Source organism: Schistocerca serialis, chromosome 7 (assembly GCF_023864345.2).
Source record: "Schistocerca serialis cubense isolate TAMUIC-IGC-003099 chromosome 7, iqSchSeri2.2, whole genome shotgun sequence".
In the NCBI taxonomy this organism is placed as follows: Eukaryota; Metazoa; Arthropoda; class Insecta; order Orthoptera; family Acrididae; genus Schistocerca; species Schistocerca serialis.
In genome coordinates this window covers 215167702-215193755 of record NC_064644.1, presented here as the reverse complement: position 1 = coordinate 215193755, position 26054 = coordinate 215167702, and the positions used below count along the sequence as shown (strand labels likewise).

The 26054-nt window shown below is 48.0% G+C and overlaps 1 protein-coding gene across 1 annotated transcript in view; it reads left to right on the top strand.

Moving 5' to 3' along the window:
• Positions 1 to 26054, top strand: part of LOC126412715 (mitotic spindle assembly checkpoint protein MAD1) — a 101038-nt gene that overhangs the window by 51368 nt on the left and 23616 nt on the right. Inside the window, exons 8-9 of the mRNA XM_050082433.1 lie at positions 10584 to 10773; positions 21255 to 21423. Coding sequence (XP_049938390.1) covers positions 10584 to 10773; positions 21255 to 21423 — 359 coding nt within the window. The remainder of the gene's footprint in view (positions 1 to 10583; positions 10774 to 21254; positions 21424 to 26054) is intronic.

The following is a 26054-nucleotide window of genomic DNA, read 5'->3' as shown; positions in this document are numbered from 1 at the left end:
GACAGTGAACAGGAGGAAGTATGGTTTCCTGTATCATTTGACGTCAAGAGAATGAAATGTAGTGTAAACAGTATTTTTATCATTCTTAGGATATGCAGATGTTAAATATTAAAAGTCACTGACATTAAGAAACTTTCATCATCAGGAATGTGATATGTCCTTGTATTCACCAGACCTCCTTCTGACTTCTCAATGCCTTCCACTCTTCTGCTACTGTAAATACATTCTTTTTACTAAAACAGTTTTACTGATGTCCTCTACCTACTTTCTGTTAGTTTTTTCTCTTTTCTTATCTCTTGGGGGAAAAAAACCCTCCTTGTGTAGTTTACCACCCATTTGCTTGCCCACCTACGTTTTATTTTCATTCCAGCTATACTTAACATTTCACACTCCAGTTTGTTCCCTGATCCACATTTTTTTCTAATAACTCCCATTGTGCATCTGTCCATTGCTCACTGAGTATCTTTGTGTTTGATCTGTTTTCCCATTGAAAATTCATGTCTCATTGCTAAAAGTCAAAACAAACATTATGTGTTGACATTACCAAACAAATGTTTGACCATTGCATAAACCTGTAAATGAGATATATTCAAATAATTAGCCCTGTTATTGCAACACCTTTTAGATTTACTGACTCGTTTTTCTTGAGAATGTATTGTGCTCCAAAATCCTCGTACGACTAATTATCCGCTGTGTGACAAAAAAAAGTGAAACACCCTGAAGGGGAGGAGGAAACGAAATGAAACTTAACAAGTTGAGATGTCTGTGATGTTATTTTAGTGATTAAAAATTGAGTCATATTTACGTATAACTTGACATTACAAGCTCACTTATCAGTATGGTGTTCCATTCTCTCTGGCCTGGGTTTACCCACTGATTTGGTTGGGAAGGTTGTCGTAAAGCTGTTGTATCCTCTCCTATTGTAAGCTGGCCCACAACTGCTGTAACTGGTCCTTGATGTTCTGAATACCGACACTGGGACAGAGTTGAGATCTGAGCTGGTCCCACACATTGTCTATTGAGAAAAGATCTGGGGATTTTTTTTGCCATCACACAGGCAGTTCATACAGTTACGTTCCATATGTGGACAAGTATTGCCCCCATATCATGACACCAGAAGAAACACCAAAACTTTGAAAGAGTGGGACCTCCTCTCTGGTTGCCGTCATAACTCTGTCATGTGATGCTAACACTGTTTTACACGAATACGCAGCATCTTCATGTCCTTCAGTCATCACTCCACATTTGGCACTGTTCGTGCCCCTTATATACCCTACCAGGTCTGATAACAACATAACACACGAACAACACTAATTTACTCTGGTGGCCGTTTCATCGTTGCAGAAAACTGCATCTCTTAATTGTTTACATGTCCACCAATACTGTATACATGTATGAAGTTACATTGATAACTGGCTGTTCAACTTTTGTCAGGCAGAGTAAAAAACAGTAAAAGAACAGTGTGCCACTAACATCTGTCTGTTACAGAATGCTAAAATGTGTTGTGAGCTGAACATTCTGATGTGTCTAGGAAAAAAAGCTTCTATCAGAGAATAAGCACAGTTTTAGGAAAAACAACTCATGTGAGACACAGCTTGCTTTATTTACCCACTGCATCTTCTAAATAATAGGGGCAGGTGAGGATATAGAGCCTATTTTCCTAGATTCCTGAAAGGTGTTTGACACTATACAGCATTATCGACGAATTACCAAACTCTGATCATATGCATTACCTTTACAGATATGATTGCCTTAAATAATTATAACTGACACATCCCAGTTTGTCATCAGAGTTGTTGGCAAATGTTCAACAGAAATAAAATTAATATTGAGTGTGCACCAACAATGCATTATAAGACCACTGATCTTCTTAATATAGGTAAACATTATCTTAAACAATGGAATAATGACAATATTATGAAAAAGACCGAGTCCAACTCAACATATTGAGGAGATGTTGAATCACAGATGTGCACAACAAGAGTCCAGTCTCGGTGACCAGAGATGGTGGCAATGTGTATGTGAGTTGTGCTTGCATGAATGTGTGTGTGTGTATGTGTTTTTTACTTTAGAAGAGGGTCTTTTGGCCAAAAGCTTAACCCTTAACTGGAATCGATATTTTGATGAACATAACTGGAATCGCAGGTTGAAATGGATCCTTGAATAAAAATTCAACATAATCCCCATAAAAGATATAATTCATATGTAAATATGTACTGATTGTATTAAAATAAGTTTTATTTCAAATATAAATCAACTTCTATTGAGCAAAAATTTTAGATTGTGTTATTTTTTTAACTTTAAGTCCTTTGTCTCATATTTTACAAGAATTTTTAGTACCTTATGTTGTAATGCTATATGATTGCAAAAGAGGCTTAGATTAAAAAACCTAGATGTACTATGGAATTTCTCACAAATTCCCCTTGATTAATGAAAACAAAACATGGAAGTGTCCAAATGTTATCTATATCAGTACCTGAACTAAGAATGGCACTTGGTACAGAACACTCTCTCTCTCTCTCTCTCTCTCTCTCTCTCTTTCTCTCTCTCTCTCTTCCTACATGTCATTCACAGATGATTTTAAAACATTTGTTGCATTTTTGTGATTGCTGTCAGTTTTAGGACCACATAAATAACATCTTCCTCTTTCTCGTGAGCTACTTTGATTACAAGTGAATTTTCTAGTCATAGGTCATTTTGCAGTTCATCAGCTTCCCCTAGAAAACTATCTATCCTACTCTTCAAATCTGCTGAAAATGAATAATACACCATCTTTCTTTCTGTGATAAATGGCGTTATCAAATTTAATCCAATTTCTTTTATGTAATGATTAAGGTTTATACATTTTCCACCATTTGATGCCTTCCATAATATGTATCCATTTGTACTCGCAACATTCAGTATTGCTGAAAAAACTACACATTGCCTGCGATGAGTTTTTCAAGACTGAATAAGTGGTGCATTTCTGATTTAGTGTATCAGTACCACCATTTTTTCTGTTGTAAAATTCAATTATCTCAGGTTTTCCACTGTTTTCATTGACTGGAATTGTCAACTTGCATTGATGAGATCACCACTATGCTTCAATTCTTTTTTGGGACATAAGATGCCAATGTTTTATTCTTCATGAAATTAAATAACGTAGAGCCTACTAACCGTTGTTTATTGGCTAAAAATTCGGGTAGTATTTTCCTTTTATTTTTGCGCATCACTCCAACATAAGTCAAACCATTTTCAATCAGTTTGTCAACCAGGTGCACAGAAGAGAACCAGTTATCAGCAGTTATATTTCTGTTTGTTCCAAATAAAGGTTCTGCAAGCTGCAGTACATTCTATGTTGGAACTGAAAGTTGGGTTGTTTTATTAATGATTGCTTTGCCCATATAGATGAAAGCATTGTATAAATAATGTGTTTAAGTGTCACAAAGGTATATAATCTTGATGCCATATTTAGCAGGCTTTGATTTTGTATGAACCCTGAAAAAACATTTCGCTCTAAAAGGGCAAATCATTTCATCAGCTGTAAAATATTCTGAGCAGCTATGGTTTTTTGGACAGTTCTGAATGAAATTTCCAAATATTTCTGAGATGAGAGCAGCGTGATGATAAGTTCTTCTTTCTTCCCTAGAATTCAGATCGTCAAATCTCAAAGCAAATAACAGGAACATAAATGGCTTTACTGACATCATTATTCTGAATATATCTTGGTCTGTTCCATCAGTTGCCCATAAACTTTCTATATCTTCATGTCCAGATTTGAATACACCTGATAACAACAACCCAAAGAACGCTTTCATTTCCATAATTCTCACATGGTTAGTGTAAGTAGCTTTTCTGAATATTTTGTAATTTTCTGATTAGTGTGAGTGCAAATATGTGTGATCATTTCATTGATATCAGCAACTGACATGATTCAGTTGGTGACCTGTTCTGTTTTTCATGAGCTGTACTGATGAGACCAGGAAGGTGAGTGATGATGTTGTGGCTTCTACTCTTTACCTAGCTGGTGGATGAGTAGACCACTTGAATCGATTTTTACCTCAAAAATATGCATTACGTGACAGCCGGCTATCTCTCTCTACTGAATCATCAGACGATGAATTGCTTGAATCAGAAGAAATTTTCTTTTTGTGTATTTTTGTCGTCACTTATGTTCTCTTCATCACAAGGTTGAAAATCACTTAAAGATTCTGTGTCTGAATAATTTTCATCTAATAATAGTTCACAGATTTCTTTTTCAGTTAGACCCCACTGCATTGTGGCAATAAAGTGCCTGAAACACCACAAAATAAGTCAGTATACACTGACTAAAAAAATCCTATATTTGTAATCACTGGTCAAATTGGACCCAGGAATGGCACTTACCTCCACTTCCAGTAAATTTCAAGCAGCGATCTCCCAGTCCCTGGTGCACTTCGCAATGTACTAAGATTATATTAACAGAATCTTCTGTCGGTTCTTGGTAGAACAACATTATAATAATAAATGAAAAGCACCAGTTTGCTTTTGTTCTACAATATTATTTTTATTGCTAATCGGTTTTCGGCTTACAAGGCCATCTTCAGGCATGCCTGAAGATGGCCTTGTAAGCCGAAAACCGGTTAGCAATAAAAATAATATTGTAGAACAAAAGCAAACTGGTGCTTTTCATTTATTAGTACTAAGATTACATTGGCGCACCAAATTGAAACTTCAACATTTCCGTTGTTAGGTGGTTTTATTGTTGTTGCCGGGTCCAAAATGACCCACGATTCCAGTTAAGGGTTAAATGTATAGCAGCCCTTTTGTTGTGCCTGTCTACAACTCAACATCTCCTCTATATGGTAAGTAACTATCTATCAGTTGCATAATATTAACTTTTTATCAAATAGGCTCAGCATCACTATCAATTTGGTCACTGATCATGTTGTAGTCTACAGGACAGTATCATTGTTGGATGATCGTGGGGAATGAAGATTTGATGGTTGATGTTACTTCTTCCAGTAATATAAGTAAGTTTCACATCTGTGCTTCTGAAATTATCTGCAAAAGCAAGCCTGAGTTATTCCCCGGCATTATTTACTTAATTGAACTACTCCACTGTTATCAGTAACAGATGGAACTGGGCCGTACCTCCACTTTGACAGCTGCCACCAGTTCCATACCAAGAAGTCTCTTCCATACAGCCTAGACACCCATGGCCGTCACATCTGCAATGACGAGCGGTCCCTCTCGAAATATACCAAGGGTCTCACTGACGCCTTCATAGATCGTAATTATCCTCCCAACCTTGTACAAAAACAAATCCCGCTTGCTTTATTTTTCCAGTCTCCCACCACCTCCCAAAGTCTCACCATCCAGCCACAGAGGAGCATTTCCCTCATAACTCGGTACCGCATAGGACTGGAGCAGCTGAATTACATTCTCCTCCAGGGTTTTCAACTCTCATCATGCCCTGCAATGAGAAGTGTTCTGCCCACTGTGGTATTCCCTGCTCCCATCCCCTTACCTCATGGCTCATATCCCTGTAATAGACCTAGATGCAAGACCTGTCCCATACATCCTCCCACCACCACCACCACCACCACCACCACCACCTACTCCAGTATGGTCACAAACATCACATGTCCCATCAAAGGCAGGGATACCTGTAAAAACAGTCATGTGATCTACAAGCTAAGCTGCAACCACTTTGCTGCATTCTATGTGGGCATGACAATCAACAAGCTGTCTGTCCACATGAATGGCCACCGACAAACTGTGGCCAAGAAACAAGTGGACCACCCTGTTTCTGAGCACACGGCCCAACATGACATCTTTGATTTCAGTGATTGCCTCACAGCCTGCGCCATAAGAAACCTTCCAACCATCACCAGCATTTCTGAATTGCGCAGGTGGAAACTCTGCCTGCAATATATCCTATGTTCCTGCTACCCTCCTGGCCTCTACCTTCATTAGTCATTGTCCTCACCCATCCAGCTCCTTCCCTTTTCTCATTCTGGCACAACATAATCCTCATTCCACCAACATACCCAGTCTTTTTACTTCTCTCCTTTTCTGCTACCCCCCCCCCCCCCCCACCTCCCCCTTGCCATCTGTCTAACCTCCCGACTGTACCTAACTGCCTTACCCTCTCTCCAGCTGCCCAGCACCACTTCACTGTATCCCGCCACTACCTTCTCCCCACACCAGCCTCCTCCTTACTCCCACCCAGTTGCCACTCCATCACGCACTGCAACTGTTACTGCTGCTCGCAGTGTGGCTTCAGCTGCTAGAGACACTGCAATCTTTGAGTGAGCGAGTGAGTGAGTGAGTGAGAGCGCGCGTGCGTGGGCACATGCATGCCATCTATTTTCGACAAAAGCCTTGTTGGCCGAAAGCTTATTTGTGACAGTGTTTTTGTTGTGCCAAACTGTGACTCAGCATCTCCTGTATATGATGAGTAGTAACTATCCTTTTCGTAATATCGCTTAATACATTAGGTTAGATGGTAGGATTATTTTCTTCACAGATATGATACTCCTTTTAATGTGCTTCACTGACATCATAACTTTTCTAAAATTACAGAATGTTTCCTTTTTGTCCTACAAGATTCATTTATTCTTAAAGTAATCCAAGTGCTATTCCCTTTTCTTTCTTGTTGGTATCTACTTGATCCGAGTTACTTTTAGGGGAAAACGTTATTAGATTACAGTTTTACTAGTGAATGTATTGTATTTTCGTTCAAGCCATAAGTTCATGCTTTGAACAGTCTCCTGAAATACTCATATTTCTTTATATTACTACATCCCCCACATTTAGTTTCAAAAAGTATTAGCCTTAATAAGTGTTAATAAACTTTATGAACTGCATGTCATGGTCTGAGAGACCATTTACAGTTGCTTTTGTGATATGAATTTATTCAGAAAACTTGTCTGTAAAGATACTACGAGGGCTATCCACCAAGTACATTACGTTTTGGAATTAAAAATAAATAAAGTATTGGAATTTTTTTTATTATATACAGGTGAAAGCCATACTTAAATACTACTTTTCTACATAGTTGCCATTTAAATTAAGGCACTTATCGTAGCGATGGACGAGCTTGGAAATTACTTCGCCGTAAAATTCGGCCGCCTGCACCTTCAACCATGTGTTACCTCTTCTTGAAGCTGTGTGTCGTCATCAAAACACTGCATAGCCAACCACTTCTTCATTGCTGGGAATAAGTGGAAGTCGCTCGGTGCCAGGTTGGGACTGTACGGCGGCTGAGGAAACAACTCCCACTTAAAAGATTCGAGAACTTCACGTGTGGCATTTGCCTTATGGGGCCGGGCGTTGTCGTGAGTCAGCAAGATCTTTGAGCCCAACTTTCCCCTGCGCTTGTTTTGTATTGCTCTTCTGAGGTTGTGCAGAGTTTGGCAATACCTTTGAGAGTTTATTGTAGTGCCTCTTTCCAGGAAATCCACAAAAATCACACCTTTTCTGTCCCAAAAGACAGTCGCCATCACCTTCCTTGCCGACATTGTCTGCATGCATTTCTTGGGTTTTTGGGGGGAATTTGTGTGCCCCCACTGCATTGACTGCAATTTTGTCTCGCAGTTCACATACTTAATCCATGTTTCGTCACCAGTAATGATGCGATCGAGTAATGAGTCACCATCTTTCTCGTAAGCGTCCAAAAACGTTAACGCTGCAGCCATTCGCTGATTTTTGTGAATCTCTGTCAAGATTTTTGGTATCCACCTTGCACAAAACTTGTGGTAACCAAGCTTTTTGGTAATGATTTCGTGCAACAAACTTTGTGAAATTTGTGGAAAACTCATAGAGAGTTCCATTATTGTGAAATTACGGTTTTCACGGACCGCGGCATCGACTTTTTCGACAAGTTCGGCAGTCACTATGCTGGGTCTTCCACTTTCGGCCATTTTTAAATTTTATGACCCATTGATGCACTCCACCTTCAGTGATTATGTTGTCCCCACACACTTCACAAAGCTGCCGATAAATTTCTATCGGTGTACAGTTTTTTGCAGTCAGAAACCTTATTACAGCACGCACTTCACACTTCGCAGCATTTTCAATCAACCTGACATTTCAAACTGCCACAGTAACTCAACGGAGTACAGCACGAACCTCTCACTAGCATGGCAGGATGCCGACTGAGCGGCGGAATGCCATGACACCAAGATGGCCGCACTAGCCCCGCCCCTAACAGACACAAATGAAAACGTAATGTACTTTGTGGATAGCCCTCGTATAATAATTGCCAAATCATGTTGAAAAGTTTTTTGTTACATTTATCTTCAACATTGTGGATGATGATCAGGTTTTGCTAAATTGTTAGCTTTCTATGTTTGCAGGTCATAACTCTACTGAAGTAAATTGATAAATTTGACATTAAACAACTACACTTCTCAGCTCGCACTTCATAGATTCAGTTACTGTGACATCAGATCATATGACCAAGGCCACATGATATGCAGGGCAGAAATTGCTTTCTGATCAGTTTGACACATTTTCTGGCATCATTACAAGGGAAATGGAGTTGTTGACGAAAAGACAATGATCTAGGTACAGGCTGACTCAAAGAATCAATTACCTTTTACTCTTATTGCAGACACTCCCTTGGACATGTTAGGAATTGCATAAAACTGGATTTTAATTTGCAGAATCTTTTCTGTTTATTCCTTAGAAGACCACTTTTTCTTAAAGTGGGGTTCATTAAATATAGGGAGGAATAAAATAGTTCATATGGGAGTTTCACCAGCACAGACAGGAATAGTTGTTAAAAGTAGGATTTCTTTAAAAGTGAGTTTTTAACTCTGAATGTTACTGTAATATTTTTATTGACTTTGTAACATTCACATAATTTACTGTTTTTACCAAAGCAGTGACCTTTTTTTTCTACAAGAGTACGTCAAAAACCATCTTGCTTGCCTCAGAGTTGTCAACTCAACTCTGAATCCCAGTAGGTGTTCCTCGGAAGTTAAGACATTTCCAGCCAGAGGCAAAGTGATGTTCTTCATATTCTCTAACAGTGGAAAATCCAGGATGGAATGTAACAATACTGTGAAGAGGGAAATTGCCACTCACCATACAGAGGAGATGCTGAGTCACAGATAGGCACTACAAAAGGACTGTCACAAATATAGCTTTCAGCCACTAAGGCTTTTGTCAAAATTAGATGACAGACACCCACATATACACTCAGGCAAACACAACTCCCACACATGACTGCAGTCTCAGGCAACTGAGGCCACACTGCGAGTGGCAACATCAGCATGTGATGGGAGTGGCGACTGGGTGGGGGTAAGGAGGAGTGATAGTATGGTAGGTGTGGCAGACAGTGACATGCGACATGCTGTTGGGGAGCACGCAGGAATGAGGTGGAAAGAGAGTAGGGCATCTATGTGCAGTTGGGAGGTTAGGCAGAGGGCAGTGGAGAGGTGGGGTGAGGGTGGGAGTTAGCAAAAAAGGAGAGAAGTAAAAAAACTGGGTGTCATGGAGGAAAGAGGGCTGTGTAGTGCTGGAATGGGAACAGAGAAGGATCTGGATGGTAGAGGACAATGACTAATGAAGGTTGAGGCCAGGAGGGTTACGGGAACGTGGGGTATATTGCAGGAAAAGTTCCCACATGCACACTTCAGAAAAGCTGGTGATGGTTGGAAGGATGTCATGAAACTTCCTGGCAGGTTAAAACTGTGTGCCGGACTGAACTCGAACTCGGGACCTATGCCTTTCACAGGCAACTGCTCTACCATCTGAGCTGCCGAAGCACGACTCACAACCCATCCTCACAGCTTTACTTCTGCCAGTACCTCATCTCCTATCTTCCAAACTTCACAGAAGCTCTTCTGCGAACCTATGGTAGAGCACTTGTCCACGAAAGGTGAAAGTCCTGAGTTCGAGTCTTGGCCTGGCACACAGTTCTAATCTGCCAGGAAGTTTCATATCAGTGCGCACTCCACTGCAGAGTGAAAATCTCATTCTGGAAGGATGTCATGTTTGGCAGCATGCACAGCAACAGGGTGGGCACTTGTTTCTTGACCACAGTTCGTCGGTGACCATTCATGCAGACAGATAGCTTGCTGGTTGTCATGTCCACATAGGACGCAGCACAGTGGTTCATTCTCTGATTCATAGGATTCATTAAAATGCCACTTCATGACAAATGGAAACTCTGCCATCTTCACCCAATGCTTCGGTGTACCACCAACAACTAGTGACCTGGACGTTTGAGTGAAAGTATCTTTGGTTCCCCTCTGTCCTCTATATATCTCAGACTCGTAATTACTAGATTTTTGGGGATCCTGAGTGATTAGAAAATTTTGTTATTCGGGGCAGAGAGAAACATGACTAAAAAAATCAAGCAACACTCTTACCTTGCATCCTAACAGTTTTTAATTTGGTAAGCCAGCTAGTGACGATATGACAGAAAGTCAAGGTCATTGTTTCATTCACTGAAAAAGACTATTGTCATTGACTCTATTTCTCTTTTTATTATGCTGTTCCTCATTTTTTTCTGTTTGATTGAATTGTGTAAATTTTGTTACTTAAAAGAATTTTAATTTTGAGTTATACATGTTTCTTCCTTTGTAATAAACACAAAAAGTTTATTTCAGGAAAGGGACAGTTACAGATCACAGCTGGATAGTTATGAAAATGAACTTACCTTTTGTGCATCTCCTTCAACGATGTCTCGGACCCAACAACAGGCAAACAGAATAGAAGTACTACAAAAGACTCTTGATGGCTACAAAGACCTTGTAGAAAGATTAGAAGCAGAAGTGGCAAATTTTCAGGATGGGGGAGGTATGCTTTTACTCTTCATGTCCAAAAGTCATGTATCCACTAATGATCAGTTTGGTGCTGTTCTTGAACTGCTTATTGGCACATTCTTCACTTTAACGTTGCATAATAATACTTATCTGTGTAAATGCAGTTGTTTTTGATGTTTTTATTGGTCATGATACCAGAGATTTATTTATTGTTATTTATATTGAAGTATAATTTAATTTAAAATACAGTTGTCAGTAGACCAGTATACACTGACCCCGACCAGGTGAATTAAATACTGAATGCAAGTTAATGGAAGGTATTGATATACTGTACTTGCAGTTAGATTTAGATGAGTATAAATTCACCTGCAGTGAAGAGTCACAGTAGAAAACCATGAGAATTTGTTGTGTCTGTTATACACCTTGTGCTAAACTGAGTTCCATCTGATTGCAGACTTGAATCACCTGCTGTTGAACATTTTCTTTATTACCTCATTACCTTAATTATTATTTTTGTCACTGATTATTTATTTCTTTTTTGAAAGAATTGCAGTTACATTGCTTTGCATCCTCGCATGTTAAACACTAAACTTACTTCTTACCTTCTTTCCTTCCGTCCTTCCTTCCTTCACTGAATCACTGATTTGTTATAGATCATCAAACTCATGATGGAAATACTTGTAGATAACTTCCTGTGCCAATCTTAGTATTACTATCTGTTATGTTTTCCCAGAACTTACTTCCTCTGCTTCAGCTTTGATTTAAAAATTTTTGGGCTAGGCTCTCAGAGACGTGAAACTATTAAATTTATGACATTATTATCCAACAGGTTGGGGAACATTAGATGTAGAGAGGAAAAGACTATGGGTTAAGATTCATTATAACTACATGAATATAAGTTTCAAGGGAGCAGAATGGTTGGCCAGTACTACTTTCATTAGATGGAATTCGAGGTATAGCTGACAGATACATTTAAGGTAGAAAGAACAATACCTATTGGAAGACAACCTGGGGTGCAGTGGAGATAAATGCTTCCTATTTACACTATGTGTCAAAAGTATCTGGACACTCCTAATAACATATGTTTTTCATATTAGGTGCATTGTGCTGCCACCTACTGCCAGGTACTCCATATCAGCGACCTTAGTAGTCATTAGACATTGTGAGAGAGTAGAATGGGGTGCTCCGCAGAACTCCAGACTTCAAACATGGTCAGGTGACTGGGTGTCACTTGTGTCATATGTCTGTACACAAGATTTCCACACTCCTAAACATACCTAGGTCCACTGTTTCCGATGTAATAGTGAAGTGGAAATGTGAAGGGATGAGTATAGCGCAAAAGCGTACAGGCCGACCTCATCTGTTGACTGACAGAGACCGCTGACAGTTGAAGAGGGTTCATACTATGTAATAGACAAACAGATATCCAAGCCATCACACAGGAATTCCAAACTGCATCAGGATCCACTGCAAGTGATATGACAGTTAGGTGGGAGGTGAGAAACCTTTGATTTCATGGTCGAGCGGCTGCTCACAAGCCACGCATCACATCGGTAAATGCCAAACGACGCCTCGCTTAGTGTAAGAAGTGTAAACAGTGGACACTTGAAAAATGGAAAAATATTGTGTGTAGTGATGAATCATGGTACACACATCCAATAGCAGGGTGTGGGTATGGTGAATACCCGGTGAACGTTATGTGCCAGCGTGTGTAGTGCCAACAGTAAAATTCGGAGGTGTGGTTGTGTTTTCATAGAGGGGGCTTGCCTCCCTTGTTATTTTGTATGACACTATCATGGCATAGGCCTACATTGATGTTTTAAGCACCTTCTTGCTTCCCACTGTTGAAGAGCAATTTGTGGATGGCGACTGTATCTTTCAACATGATTGAGCACCTGTTCATAATGCACGACCTGTGGCGGAGTGGTTACACAACAGTAACATTGCTGTAATGGACTGGCCTGCAGAGTTCTGACCTGAATCCTATAGAACACCTTTGGGATGTTTTGGAACACCAACTTTGTGCTAGGCCACACAGGCTGACATCAGGAGAATGGGCTGTCATTCCCGAAGAAACCTTCCAGCACCCAAATGAATGTATGCCTGCGAGAGTGGAAGCTGTCATCAAGGCTGAGGGTGGGTCAACACCATATTGAATTCTAGCATTACCGATGGAGGGCGCCATGAACTTGTTAGTCATTTTCAGCCAGGTGTCCGGATACTTTTGATCACATAGTGTCCATCAAGCCATTTATTACTACGATAAATTCTCTCTCCCTAACGAGTGGGAAAAGTATCCTATTATTTAATGTGGTTAGTGCTGCAAAACTACTTTTCAAGTTTTGAAACAATTGTGTGATTGCAAAACCTCAACAAAATTGTTGTGTAATTTATCCATCTTAATGGGATAAGAGACATATATCTGATGCAATACTTTCCTGATGTATTACATATCTAGGTGTCTTCCGGGTGTTCAGCTTAATGAAATCATACCATATTCCAACAAAACATGCTGTCACAATCATTAACTGATTTGTGTGTATTGAAGATGGAATTACATTCCAATTTGTTATAGTGCAATAATCAGTATTATGTTACTGTAGTAGTTGCTGCTGTCAGTACAAAAGACATGCAGTGTGTTGTGGTGTCATAGCTAATAACTTCAATAAGAGCAAACATTAGTGCCATCATGGTGCCAAAGTGGAATAGTTGGCACAGCCATAACAGCAATCTCAGTTAACTTGTCTACTGATAGTACAGGGTGCTAGCTACCATCAGCCAAGACCTCTCATGTTCTATTCGGAACTTAATCGCTGAGTTTATGTCCAGCTGTGCTCACCATCTAGAAGCCACAAATCTGTAGAACATCCTCTGTTAATCTGTGGATATTACAATAAATAGTTTGAGGGCTCAAGTTTTAACGAAGTTTTTTTCAAAATGGTGTACTTACTGAAGCAGACCAATAAAATTTCTGTGTTTGAAATTTATTGGAGTTTGTATATTGACAATGAACTTGTTTCTGGGCAGTTAATGTAGTGTGCAACCGAATAATTTCATAATTGTCTCTTGCATCGAGTAAAGATTAAGGTAAAAAATCTGATTTATATTTTGTTCTCTCTCCCCTCCTGCTCACCTCCTGCTCCCCTCTCTCTCCCCTCCTGCTCCCCTATCTCTCCCCTCCTGCCCCCCTCTCTCCCCTCCTGCTCCCCTCTATCTTGCTTCCTCCCCCCTCTATCTCCCTTCCTCCCCCCTCTCTCTCCCCTCCTCCCCCCTCTCTCCGCTCCTGCCCCCCTCTCTCCCCTCCTGCCCCTCTCTGCCTCCCTCTCTCTCCCCTCCTGCCCCTCTCTGCCTCCCTCTCTCTCCCCTCCTGCCCCTCTCCGCCTCCCTCTCTCCCCCCTCCTGCCCCTCTCCACCTCCCTCTCTCTCTCTCCCCTCCTGCCACCCTCTCTCCCCTCCTGCCACCCTCTCTCCCCTCCTGCCACCCTCTCTCCCCTCCTGCCACCCTCTCTCCCCTCCTGCCACCCTCTCTCCCCTCCTGCCACCCTCTCTCCCCTCCTGCCACCCTCTCTCCCCTCCTGCCACACTCTCTCCCCTCCTGCCCCCTCTCTCCCCTCCTGCCCCCTCTCTCCCCTCCTGCCCCCTCTCTCCCCTCCTGCCCCCTCTCTCCCCTCCTGCCCCCTCTCTCCCCTCCTGCCCCCTCTCTCCCCTCCTGTCCCCTCTCTCCCCTCCTGCCCCCTCTCTCCCCTCCTGCCCCCTCTCTCCCCTCCTGCCCCCTCTCTCCCCTCCTGCCCCCTCTCTCCCCTCCTGCCCCCTCTCTCCCCTCCTGCCCCCTCTCTCCCCTCCTGCCCCCTCTCTCCCCTCCTGCACCCTCTCTCCCCTCCTGCACCCTCTCTCCCCTCCTGCCCCCTCTCTCCCCTCCTGCCCCCTCTCTCCCCTCCTGCCCCCTCTCTCCCCTCCTGCCCCCTCTCACCCCTCCTGCCCCCTCTCTCCCCTCCTGACACCTCTCTCCCCTCCTGCCCCCTCTCTCCCCTCCTGCCCCCTCTCTCCTCTCCTGCCCCCTCTCTCCCCTCCTGCCCCCTCTCTCCCCTCCTGCCCCCTCTCTCCCCTCCTGCCCCCTCTCTCCCCTCCTGCCCCCTCTCTCCCCTCCTGCCCCCTCTCTCCCCTCCTGCCCCCTCTCTCCCCGCCTGCCCCCTCTCTCCCCGCCTGCCCCCTCTCTCCCCGCCTGCCCCCTCTCTCCCCGCCTGCCCCCTCTCTCCCCGCCTGCCCCCTCTCTCCCCGCCTGCCCCCTCTCTCCCCGCCTGCCCCCTCTCTCCCCGCCTGCCCCCTCTCTCCCCGCCTGCCCCCTCTCTCCCCGCCTGCCCCCTCTCTACCCGCCTGCCCCCTCTCTACCCGCCTGCCCCCTCTCTACCCGCCTGCCCCCTCTCTACCCGCCTGCCCCCTCTCTACCCGCCTGCCCCCTCTCTACCCGCCTGCCCCCTCTCTACCCGCCTGCCCCCTCTCTACCCGCCTGCCCCCTCTCTACCCGCCTGCCCCCTCTCTACCCGCCTGCCCCCTCTCTACCCGCCCGCCCCCTCTCTACCCGCCCGCCCCCTCTCTCCCCGCCCGCCCCCTCTCTCCCCGCCCGCCCCCTCTCTCCCCGCCCGCCCCCTCTCTCCCCGCCCGCCCCCTCTCTCCCCGCCCGCCCCCTCTCTCATCGCCCGCCCCCTCTCTCATCGCCCGCCCCCTCTCTCATCGCCCGCCCCCTCTCTCATCGCCCGCCCCCTCTCTCCCCGCCCGCCCCCTCTCTCCCCGCCCGCCCCCTCTCTCCCCGCCCGCCCCCTCTCTCCCCGCCTGCCCCCTCTCTCCCCGCCTGCCCCCTCTATCCCCGCCTGCCCCCTCTATCCCCGCCTGCCCCCTCTCTCCCCTCCTGCCCCCTCTCTCCCCTCCTGCCCCCTCTCTCCCCTCCTTCCACCTCTCTCCCCTCCTGCCCCCTCTCTCCCCTCCTGCCCCCTCTCTCCCCTCCTGCCCCCTCTCTCCCCTCCTGCCCCTTCTCACCCCTCCTGCCCCTTCTCTCCCCTCCTGCCCCCTCTCTCCCCCTCCTCCCTCCCCCCCTCCTCCCTCCCCCCTCTCTCCCCCTGCCTCTCTCTCCCCCCCTCTCTCCCCCTGTCTCTCTCTCCCCCGCCTCTCCCGCGCCTCTCCCCCCTCTCTTCCCCCTGTCTCCCCCCCACCTCTCTCCCCCCACCTCTCTCCCCCCACCTCTCTCCCCCCACCTCTCTCCCCCCACCTCTCTCCCCCCCACCTCTCTCCCCCCCACCTCTCTCCCCCCCACCTCTCTCCCCCCCACCTCTCTCTCCCCCCACCTCTCTCTCCCCCGCACCTCTCTCTCCCCCCCCACCTCTCTCTCCCCCCCCACCTCTCTCTCCCCCCCACCTCTCTCTCCCCCCCACCTCTCTCTCCCCCCACCTCTCTCTCCCCCCACCTCTCTCTCCCCCCACCTCTCTCTCCCCCCCACCTCTCTCTCCCCCCACCTCTCTCTCCCCCCCACCTCTCTCTCCCCCCCACCTCTCTCTCCCCCCCACCTCTCTCTCCCCCCCACCTCTCTCTCCCCTCCACCTCTCTCTCCCCCCCACCTCTCTCTCCCCCCCCACCTCTCTCGCTCCACCCCTCTCTCGCTCCACCCCTCTCTCGCTCCACCCCTCTCTCGCTCCCCCCCTCTCTCGCTCCCCCCTCTCTCGCTCCCCCCCTCTCTCGCTCCCCCCTCTCTCGTTCCTCCCCTCTCTCTCTCCCCTCTCTCTCCCCCCTCTCTCCCCCCTCTCTCCCCCCTTTCCCCCGTCCCGACACCCCCTTTCCCGCCGTCCTCACACCCCTCCTCTCCCCTACTGCCCCCCTCTCCCCTCCTCTCCCCTACTGCCCCCCTCTCCCCTCCTCTCCCCTACTGCCCCCCTCTCCCCTCCTCTCCCCTACTGCCCCCCTCTCCCCTCCTCTCCCCTACTGCCCCCCTCTCCCCTCCTCTCCCCTACTGCCCCCCTCTCCCCTCCTCTCCCCTACTGCCCCCCTCTACCCTCCTCTCCCCTACTGCCCCCCTCTCCCCTCCTCTCCCCTACTGCCCTCCTCTCCCCTACTGCCCTCCTCTCCCCTACTGCCCCCCTCTCCCCTACTGGCCCCTCTCCCCCCCTCTCCCCTACTGCCCCCCTCTCCCCTACTGCCCCCCTCTCCCCTACTGCCCCCTCTCCCCTACTGCCCCCTCTCCCCTACTGCCCCCTCTCCCCTACTGCCCCCCTCTCCCCTACTGCCCCCTCTCCCCTACTGCCCCCCTCTCCCCTACTGCCCCCCTCTCCCCTACTGCCCCCCTCTCCCCTACTGCCCCCTCTCCCATACTGCCCCCTCTCCCCTACTGCCCCCTCTCCCCTACTGCCCCCTCTCCCCTACTGCCCCCTCTCCCCTACTGCCCCCTCTCCCCTACTGCCCCCCTCTCCCCTACTGCCCCCCTCTCCCCTACTGCCCCCCTCTCCCCTACTGCCCCCCTCTCCCCTACTGCCCCCCTCTCCCCTACTGCCCCCCTCTCCCCTACTGCCCCCCTCTCCCCTACTGCCCCCCTCTCCCCTACTGCCCCCCTCTCCCCTACTGCCCCCCTCTCCCCTACTGCCCCCCTCTCCCCTACTGCCCCCTCTCCCCTACTGCCCCCCTCTCCCCTACTGCCCCCCTCTCCCCTACTGCCCCCCTCTCCCCTACTGCCCCCCTCTCCCCTACTGCCCCCCTCTCCCCTACTGTCCCCCTCTCCCCTACTGCCCCCCTCTCCCCTACTGCCCCCTCTCACCCCGCCTGCCCCTCTCTCCCCCTGCCCCCTCTCTCCCCGCCTGCCCACTCTCTTCGCCTGCCCACTCTCTTCGCCTGCCCCTTCTCTCTCCTCCTGCCCCTTCTCTCTCCTCCTGCCCCTCTCTCTCCCTCCTGCCCCCTCTCTCCCCCTCCTCCCACCACCTCTCTCTCCCTCCTGCCCCCTCGCTCCCCCTCCTCCCTCCCCCTCTCTCCCCCTCCTCCCTCCCCCTCTCTCCCCCTCTCTCTTCCCCTGCCTCTCTCTCCCCCTGCCTCTCTCCCCCATCTCTCCCCCCTCCTCTCTCTCCCCCCCACCTCTCTCTCTCCCCCACCTCTCTCTCTCCCCCACCTCTCTCTCCCCCCACCTCTCTCTCCCCCCACCTCTCTCTCCCCCTATCTCTCTCTCCCCCTATCTCTCTCTCCCCCTATCTCTCTCTCCCCCCTATCTCTCGCTCCCCCCTCTCTCTCGCTCCCCCTATCTCTCTCTCCCCCCTATCTCTCGCTCCCCCCTCTCTCTCGCTCCCCCTATCTCTCTCGCTCCCCTATCTCTCTCTCCCCCCTCTCTCTCGCTCCCCCCTCTCTCTCGCTCCCCCCTCTCTCTCGCTCCCCCCTCTCTCTCGCTCCCCCCTCTCTCTCGCTCCCCCCTCTCTCGCTCCCCCCTCTCTCGCTCCCCCCTCTCTCGCTCCCCCCTCTCTCGCTCCCCCCTCTCTCGCTCCCCCCTCTCTCGTTCCTCCCCTATCTCACTCCTCCCCTATCTCGCTCCTTTCCCCCGTCCCACCACCAACCCCTTTTCCCCCCATCCTGACACCCCTCCTCTCCCCTACTGCCCCCTCTCCCTTCCTCTGCCCTACTGCCCCCCTCTCCCCTCCTCTCCCCTACTGCCCCCTCTCTTTTCCTCCCCCTACTGCCCCCTCTCCCCTACTGCCCCCCTCTCCCCTACTGCCCCCCTCTCCCCTACTGCCCCCCTCTCCCCTACTGCCCCCCTCTCCCCTACTGCCCCCTCTCCCCTACTGCCCCCCTCTCCCCTACTGCCCCGTCTCCCCCCCTCTCCCCTACTGCCCCCCTCTCCCCTACTGCCCCCCTCTCCCCTACTGCCCCCCTCTCCCCTACTGCCCCCCTCTCCCCTACTGCCCCCCTCTCCCCTACTGCCCCCCTCTCCCCTACTGCCCCCCTCTCCCCTACTGCCCCCCTCTCCCCTACTGCCCCCCTCTCCCCTACTGCCCCCCTCTCCCCTACTGCCCCCCTCTCCCCTACTGCCCCCCTCTCCCCTACTGCCCCCCTCTCCCCTACTGCCCCCCTCACCCCGCCTGCCCCTCTCTCCCCGCCTGCCCCCTCTCTCCCCGCCTGCCCACTCTCCCCGCCTGCCCACTCTCTTCGCCTGCCCACTCTCTTCGCCTGCCCACTCTCTTCGCCTGCCCCCCTCTCTTCGCCTGCCCCCTCTCTTCGCCTGCCCCCCTCTCTTCGCCTGCCCCCCTCTCTTCGCCTGCCCCCCTCTCTTCGCCTGCCCCCCTCTCTTCGCCTGCCCCCCTCTCCCCTACTGCCCCCCTCTCCCCTACTGCCCCCCTCTCCCCTACTGCCCCCCTCTCCCCTACTGCCCCCCTCTCCCCTACTGCCCCCCTCTCCCCTACTGCCCCCCTCTCCCCTACTGCCCCCCTCTCCCCTACTGCCCCCCTCTCCCCTACTGCCCCCCTCTCCCCTACTGCCCCCCTCTCCCCTACTGCCCCCCTCTCCCCTACTGCCCCCCTCTCCCCTACTGCCCCCCTCTCCCCTACTGCCCCCCTCTCCCCTACTGCCCCCCTCTCCCCTACTGCCCCCCTCTCCCCTACTGCCCCCCTCTCCCCTACTGCCCCCCTCTCCCCTACTGCCCCCCTCTCCCCTACTGCCCCCCTCTCCCCTACTGCCCCCCTCTCCCCTACTGCCCCCCTCTCCCCTACTGCCCCCCTCTCCCCTACTGCCCCCCTCTCCCCTACTGCCCCCCTCTCCCCTACTGCCCCCCTCTCCCCTACTGCCCCCCTCTCCCCTACTGCCCCCCTCTCCCCTACTGCCCCCCTCTCCCCTACTGCCCCCCTCTCCCCTACTGCCCCCCTCTAGCCTACTGCCCCCCTCTAGCCTACTGCCCCCCTCTAGCCTACTGCCCCCCTCTAGCCTACTGCCCCCCTCTAGCCTACTGCCCCCCTCTAGCCTACTGCCCCCCTCTAGCCTACTGCCCCCCTCTAGCCTACTGCCCCCCTCTAGCCTACTGCCCCCCTCTAGCCTACTGCCCCCCTCTAGCCTACTGCCCCCCTCTAGCCTACTGCCCCCCTCTAGCCTACTGCCCCCCTCTAGCCTACTGCCCCCCTCTAGCCTACTGCCCCCCTCTAGCCTACTGCCCCCCTCTAGCCTACTGCCCCCCTCTAGCCTACTGCCCCCCTCTAGCCTACTGCCCCCCTCTAGCCTACTGCCCCCCTCTAGCCTACTGCCCCCCTCTAGCCTACTGCCCCCCTCTAGCCTACTGCCCCCCTCTAGCCTACTGCCCCCCTCTAGCCTACTGCCCCCCTCTCCCCTACTGCCCCCCTCTCCCCTACTGCCCCCCTCTCCCCTACCGCCCCCCTCTCCCCTACCGCCCCCCTCTCCCCTACCGCCCCCTCTCCCCTACCGCCCCCCTCTCCCCTACCGCCCCCCTCTCCCCTACCGCCCCCCTCTCCCCTACCGCCCCCCTCTCCCCTACTGCCCCCCTCTCCCCTACCGCCCCCCTCTCCCCTACTGCCCCCCTCTCCCCTACTGCCCCCCTCTCCCCTACTGCCCCCCTCTCCCCTACTGCCCCCCTCTCCCCTACTGCCCCCCTCTCCCCTACTGCCCCCCTCTCCCCTACTGCCCCCCTCTCGCCTACTGCCCCCGTCTCGCCTACTGCCCCCCTCTCGCCTACTGCCCCCCTCTCGCCTACTGCCCCCCTCTCGCCTACTGCCCCCCTCTCGCCTACTGCCCCCCTCTCGCCTACTGCCCCCCTCTCGCCTACTGCCCCCCTCTCGCCTACTGCCCCCCTCTCGCCTACTGCCCCCCTCTCGCCTACTGCCCCCCTCTCGCCTACTGCCCCCCTCTCGCCTACTGCCCCCATCTCCCCTACTGCCCCATCTCCCCTACTGCCCCCATCTCCCCTACTGCCCCCATCTCCCCTACTCTCTCCTCCTCTTCCCTCCTCTCCTCTCCCCTCCTCTCCCCTCCTCTCCCCTCCTCTTCCCTCCTCTCCCCTCCTCTCCCCTCCTCTCCCCTCCTCTTCCCTCCTCTCCCCTCCTCTCCCCTCCTCTCCCCTCCTCTCCCCTCCTCTTCCCTCCTCTTCCCTCCTCTCCCCTCCTCTTCCCTCCTCTCCCCTCCTCTTCCCTCCTCTCCTCTCCCCTCCTCTTCCCTCCTCTCCTCTCCCCTCCCCTCCTCTCCCCTCCTCTCCCCTCCTCTCCCCTCCTCTTCCCTCCCCTCCTCTCCCCTACTGCCCCTTCTACCCCTCCAACCTTCTGTCTTCCCCCCCCACGCCTTCCTACACGTCCCCGCCCCCACATACACACACACACACACACACACACACCTCCGCTTAAAAACTGACAATGTTCTGAGAATGCAAAATTCATATTTATATTAATCATTTTGCCATAAAGCACCTTATTCCTTACTAACTTCCATTTGAGATGTGATAAATACTGCTATAAACCATGAATTAGCCAGCTGAGAGAATCTGAATATCTCTCTTTATAGGTGGTGGGCAACTTTCAGTCAAATTGCAAAAACTTGAAAGTGAATGTGAATCTCTGAAGAAGGAAAAAGAAGCTCTACAGAAACGGAGAGATGAGCTTGAGATAGAACTTGAATACAGAGCTCTTAAGGGTGACTTCAATCCAATGACAACAAAGGTGTTGCATTTAAGGTAAGTGCAACATAATTTCTCCCAATACAAGACATGTGAATCAAAGCAAAGGAAATTTGTTAGTTACATTTCAGATAGATGAAATGTGATAAGAATTTTCATCGGCTCTGAGACTGTTTAGTATAGAAAATTAAGTAGCTGTTTACAGTTGTAGTAAAATGTGGCAAAAATGTTTTTGTGGTGAAATTTGGGATCTGTATTGTTGTTTAACACAAGAAAAACAATGTATAGTAACCATGTTTTAATACAAATATTCTCCACCAAATGTGTACATTGTTGTTGTTGTGGTCTTCAGTCCTGAGACTGGTTTGATGCAGCTCTCCATGCTACTCTATCCTGTGCAAGCTTTTTCATCTCCCAGTACCTACTGCAACCTACATCCTTCTGTATCTGCTTAGTGTATTCATCTCTTGGTCTCCCTCTACGATTTTTACCCTCCACGCTGCCCTCCAATACTAAATTGGTGATCCCTTGATGCCTCAGAACATGTCTTACCAACCGATCCCTTCTTCTGGTCAAGTTGTGCCACAAACTTCTCTTCTCCCCAATCCTATTCAATACTTCCTCATTAGTTATGTGATCTACCCATCTAATCTTCAGCATTCTTCTGTAGCACCACATTTCGAAAGCTTCTATTCTCTTCTTGTCCAAACTATTTATCGTCCATGTTTCACTTCCATACATGGCTACACTCCATACGAATACTTTCAGAAATGACTTCCTGACACTAAAATCAATACTGGATGTTAACAAATTTCTCTTCTTCAGAAACGCTTTCCTTGCCATTGCCAGCCTACATTTTATATCGTCTCTACTTCGACCATCATCAGTTATTTTGCTCCCCAAATAGCAAAACTCCTTTACTACTTTAAGTGCCTCATTTCCTAATCTAATTCCCTCAGCATCACCCGACTTAATTAGACTACATTCCATTATCCTTGTTTTGCTTTTGTTGATGTTCATCTTATATCCTCCTTTCAAGACACTGTACATATCTTGCGTAATCCGGGGTGCTACATCTTGATGATGCCATAGGTTCATTTTGTCGTTACTGCATCATCACATGGAATTTATGCAATAGTTTGAATAAGTTTCAGTGTTTCATGTTGACAATAGATTTTATTTCACACACTAGATGTTCGGTGCCAAACATAAAACTTAAAAAGTCTGTTCACACAATATTTGGTCTAAGACTGAAGTAAGATTTACCTGAGACTGAGCTTTGGCAGCGTACAAATTGCCTCTATATACATAGGGTTTTAAACTATTACTGTCATAGTTACATACTGAATTTTGGATTTATACAATTAGAGTTTTTGCATACAGCTTCCCAAATTACATAGAAATTTACATGGAATAAAAGTGAATAATTTCATACAAAGACAGGAAGGAGTCTGTTTCTATTAAGACTATAAATTACATGTTTTATCATTGCAACAATATATTTCGTTAATTTGCATATACAATTTATTTACTTAAAGGAAAATCGTCCTATCATTTTCAGATGATCAGAGCAATTAGTTTTATTGAATGAAAGGCCTAGATTCAATTAATTAAATTTTGAACGAGTAAAATTTTACCATTCTGTATGGCCGTAATTACAGTTCTATTATCTAACACCAATTACATCATAAGTATGTTTAATTCTGACTGAAAAATCATTGTGTCATATTTTTTATTAGAAATACAAACAATTTTATGGCTTAAAAACATAAAAATAGCTGTCTCTCTATGACTTGGAAATATCCAAACTTTAATTAATAATTACTCCATAATTACAATAGCAAAATTATTCGTCCCATGTGCCTGAAGTTTGTATTGTGTGTCAATTATGGTGGTACATTAGTTTTTAATCCAGCATGTTTCCTTCATTCTATATACTGGTGAGGCTCTTGTAAACAATGTCAAAACAGCAGTTTAAATTAGTGTAAATTACTATTATTATTATTATTATTATTATTATATATATGCCCTCTTCGAGAGAATGAAGATGGGATTGGAATAGCATACAGGATCCCAAGGGGTTGTGGTGTTACACAGTGACATAAATGTAAATTTTTTCTCCGCAAACTATTAAAAGGTTAGCCTCATTCTAATTAGATACTCCTAACAATTTTCTTTATTTGGATGAATGGCACTAAAACATTATAGAATGAGTTGCTGCATGAATATAAGATAGTTTAATGGAATATTCTTATCCCACTTTGCTCACGGATTTGAAGTAATCAACCTAGTTGCCAAAGATTGTTTGCTTTTAAACTATCATTACCTTCTTGAGAGCTAACAGAATACATAGGTACACACACATGCTTTTGTGGGTACATTGCCGCTGCCGACTACATTGGGCTGGCTCTGGAAGCTGACCGGGGTGAGTAGTTGTCAGATGGAGTAGGTGAAGGCATGAAGCAATTGAAGCAGGGGGGGGGGGGGGGTATGGGGGGGGGAGAGGGGGGGGGGGGGGGGGGGGGGGGGCAGCTGAAAGCTCAGTGTGAAAAGCTGCGTGCTCATGTGATAGGTGTGTGGCACTGATGAGGTCATTTGGCCATAGACAGGGTGAGTTGTGCCTGGCACACAATGGACATGAAGGAGTGAACTGGGCGGGGGAGGGAAGGACAGTGAGAGGGGGAGGGTGTGAGTGCAGGATAGGTGAATTCAGGGTCATGGGGCATGGATGGAAGTGGATTCGGATCAGCGGCTAGTGGAGACTGAGGCCAGGGGCATATGCACTTGCTGATGACTCAGTGTGTCAACTGTACGAGTTACATTATGTTGTAGATTATACAATGAAATACATTTCTCAGACTATAAGAAGACCCTTTCTACTATTTATTAGTTGTTGTTTTTGTTGTTGTTGTTGTTGTTGTTGTCTTCAGTCCTGAGACTGGTTTGATGCAGCTCTCCATGCTACTCTATCCTGTGCAAGCTTCCTCATCTCTCAGTACTTACTGCAACCTACATCCTTCTGAATCTGCTTAGTGTATTCACCTCTTGGTCTCCCTCTACTATTTTTACCTTCCACGCTGCCCTCCAATGCTAAATTTGTGATCCCTTGATGCCTCAGAACATGTCCCACCAGCCGGTTCCTTCTTCTTGTCAAGTTGTGCCACAAACTCCTCTTCTCCCCAATCCTATTCAACACCTCCTCATTAGTTATGTGATCTACCCATCTAAACTTCAGCATTCTTCTGTAGCACCACATTTCGAAAGCTTCTATTCTCTTCTTGTCTAAACTGTTTATCGTCCATGTTTCACTTCCATACATGGCTACACTCCATATAAATACTTTCAGAAACGACTTCCTGACACTTAAATCTATACTCGATGTTAACAAATTTCTCTTCTTCAGAAACGCTTTCCTTGCCATTGCCAGTCTACATTTTATATCCTCTCTACTTCGACCATCATCAGTTATTTTGCTCCCCAAATAGCAAAACTCCTTTACTACTTTAAGTGTCTCATTTCCTAATCTAATTCCCTCAGCATCACCCAACTTAATTCGACTACATTCCATTATCCTCGTTTTGCTTTTGTTGATGTTCATCTTATATCCTCCTCTCAAGACACTATCCATTCCGTTCAACTGCTCTTCCAAGTCCTTTGCTGTCTCTGACAGAATTACAATGTCATCGGCGAACCTCAACGTTTTTATTTCTTCTTAATGTGTATAATTTGAAAGTAGTTTAATTTTATTATTTCAAAGCAAAATTTGGCATTACTCCCACTTTTTTTCTGTAGGTCACTGTGATACCCAGATATCCTGGTTTCATCTCCCTAACATTATTTAAAAACTTATCAAGATAAATTATTTTGTTTGTCTTGAAAATTATATGGGCATCCAGAGCTGGGTATTTCCTTCCCATGGAAGATATTCTTACGTTCCCCAACACCAGGAACACAACTACTAGATATATGAAGAGGTTGACAAATCAGCCAGCCAGTTGCAAAAAAATTGTCTGATTTTTCAGCCTCTTCAGATTTACACAGTTACTGTGTCACAGCCAAGTTTAAGATTTTGAAACACTAGATATACAGATTCTGTAGCAAGTGGAGTCAGTTATGAGGTATTAAGTCATTAACTGATTACAAAATCATTTTATTGATCCATTAAAGTCATTTTGTATTCAGTAGTGACTTATTACCTTGTGATCTGTTCAGCTTTTTACAGACTGCACACATGGTTCACCATGATTGCTCTCCTCCTCCATGACTTTGTTGATTGTGTACTGCGATCGAAATGAGATTTTGGAGTATCATATCAGTAATATGAAGACTCAGCAGATCACATTGTCGACTTAACAGGAAAAAGACACTTCACTCAATAACAAGTGAAATGGCACACTGGTTTTAAGTCACTGGATTCTCATTTCGAAAAGGTGAGATTTACATCCCTATTAAAGCACCCAGCTTTAGATTTTTTTCATTCATTCATCATCTTGGACAGTTTCCAGCCTCTGGCCGGGTCTGTAGGGAACATAGGCCTCTCCACCATCTTGCCACCATCTCTCCATCTTCACCTCGGTCCATTCTTCTCCTTTCTTCTGGACGCATTGCTCTACTCCTTTCAGCCATCTGTCTCTCAGTCTTCCTCTTGGTCTCTTTCCTTCCAGTTCCATCTCGTGTATCCTCCTGGG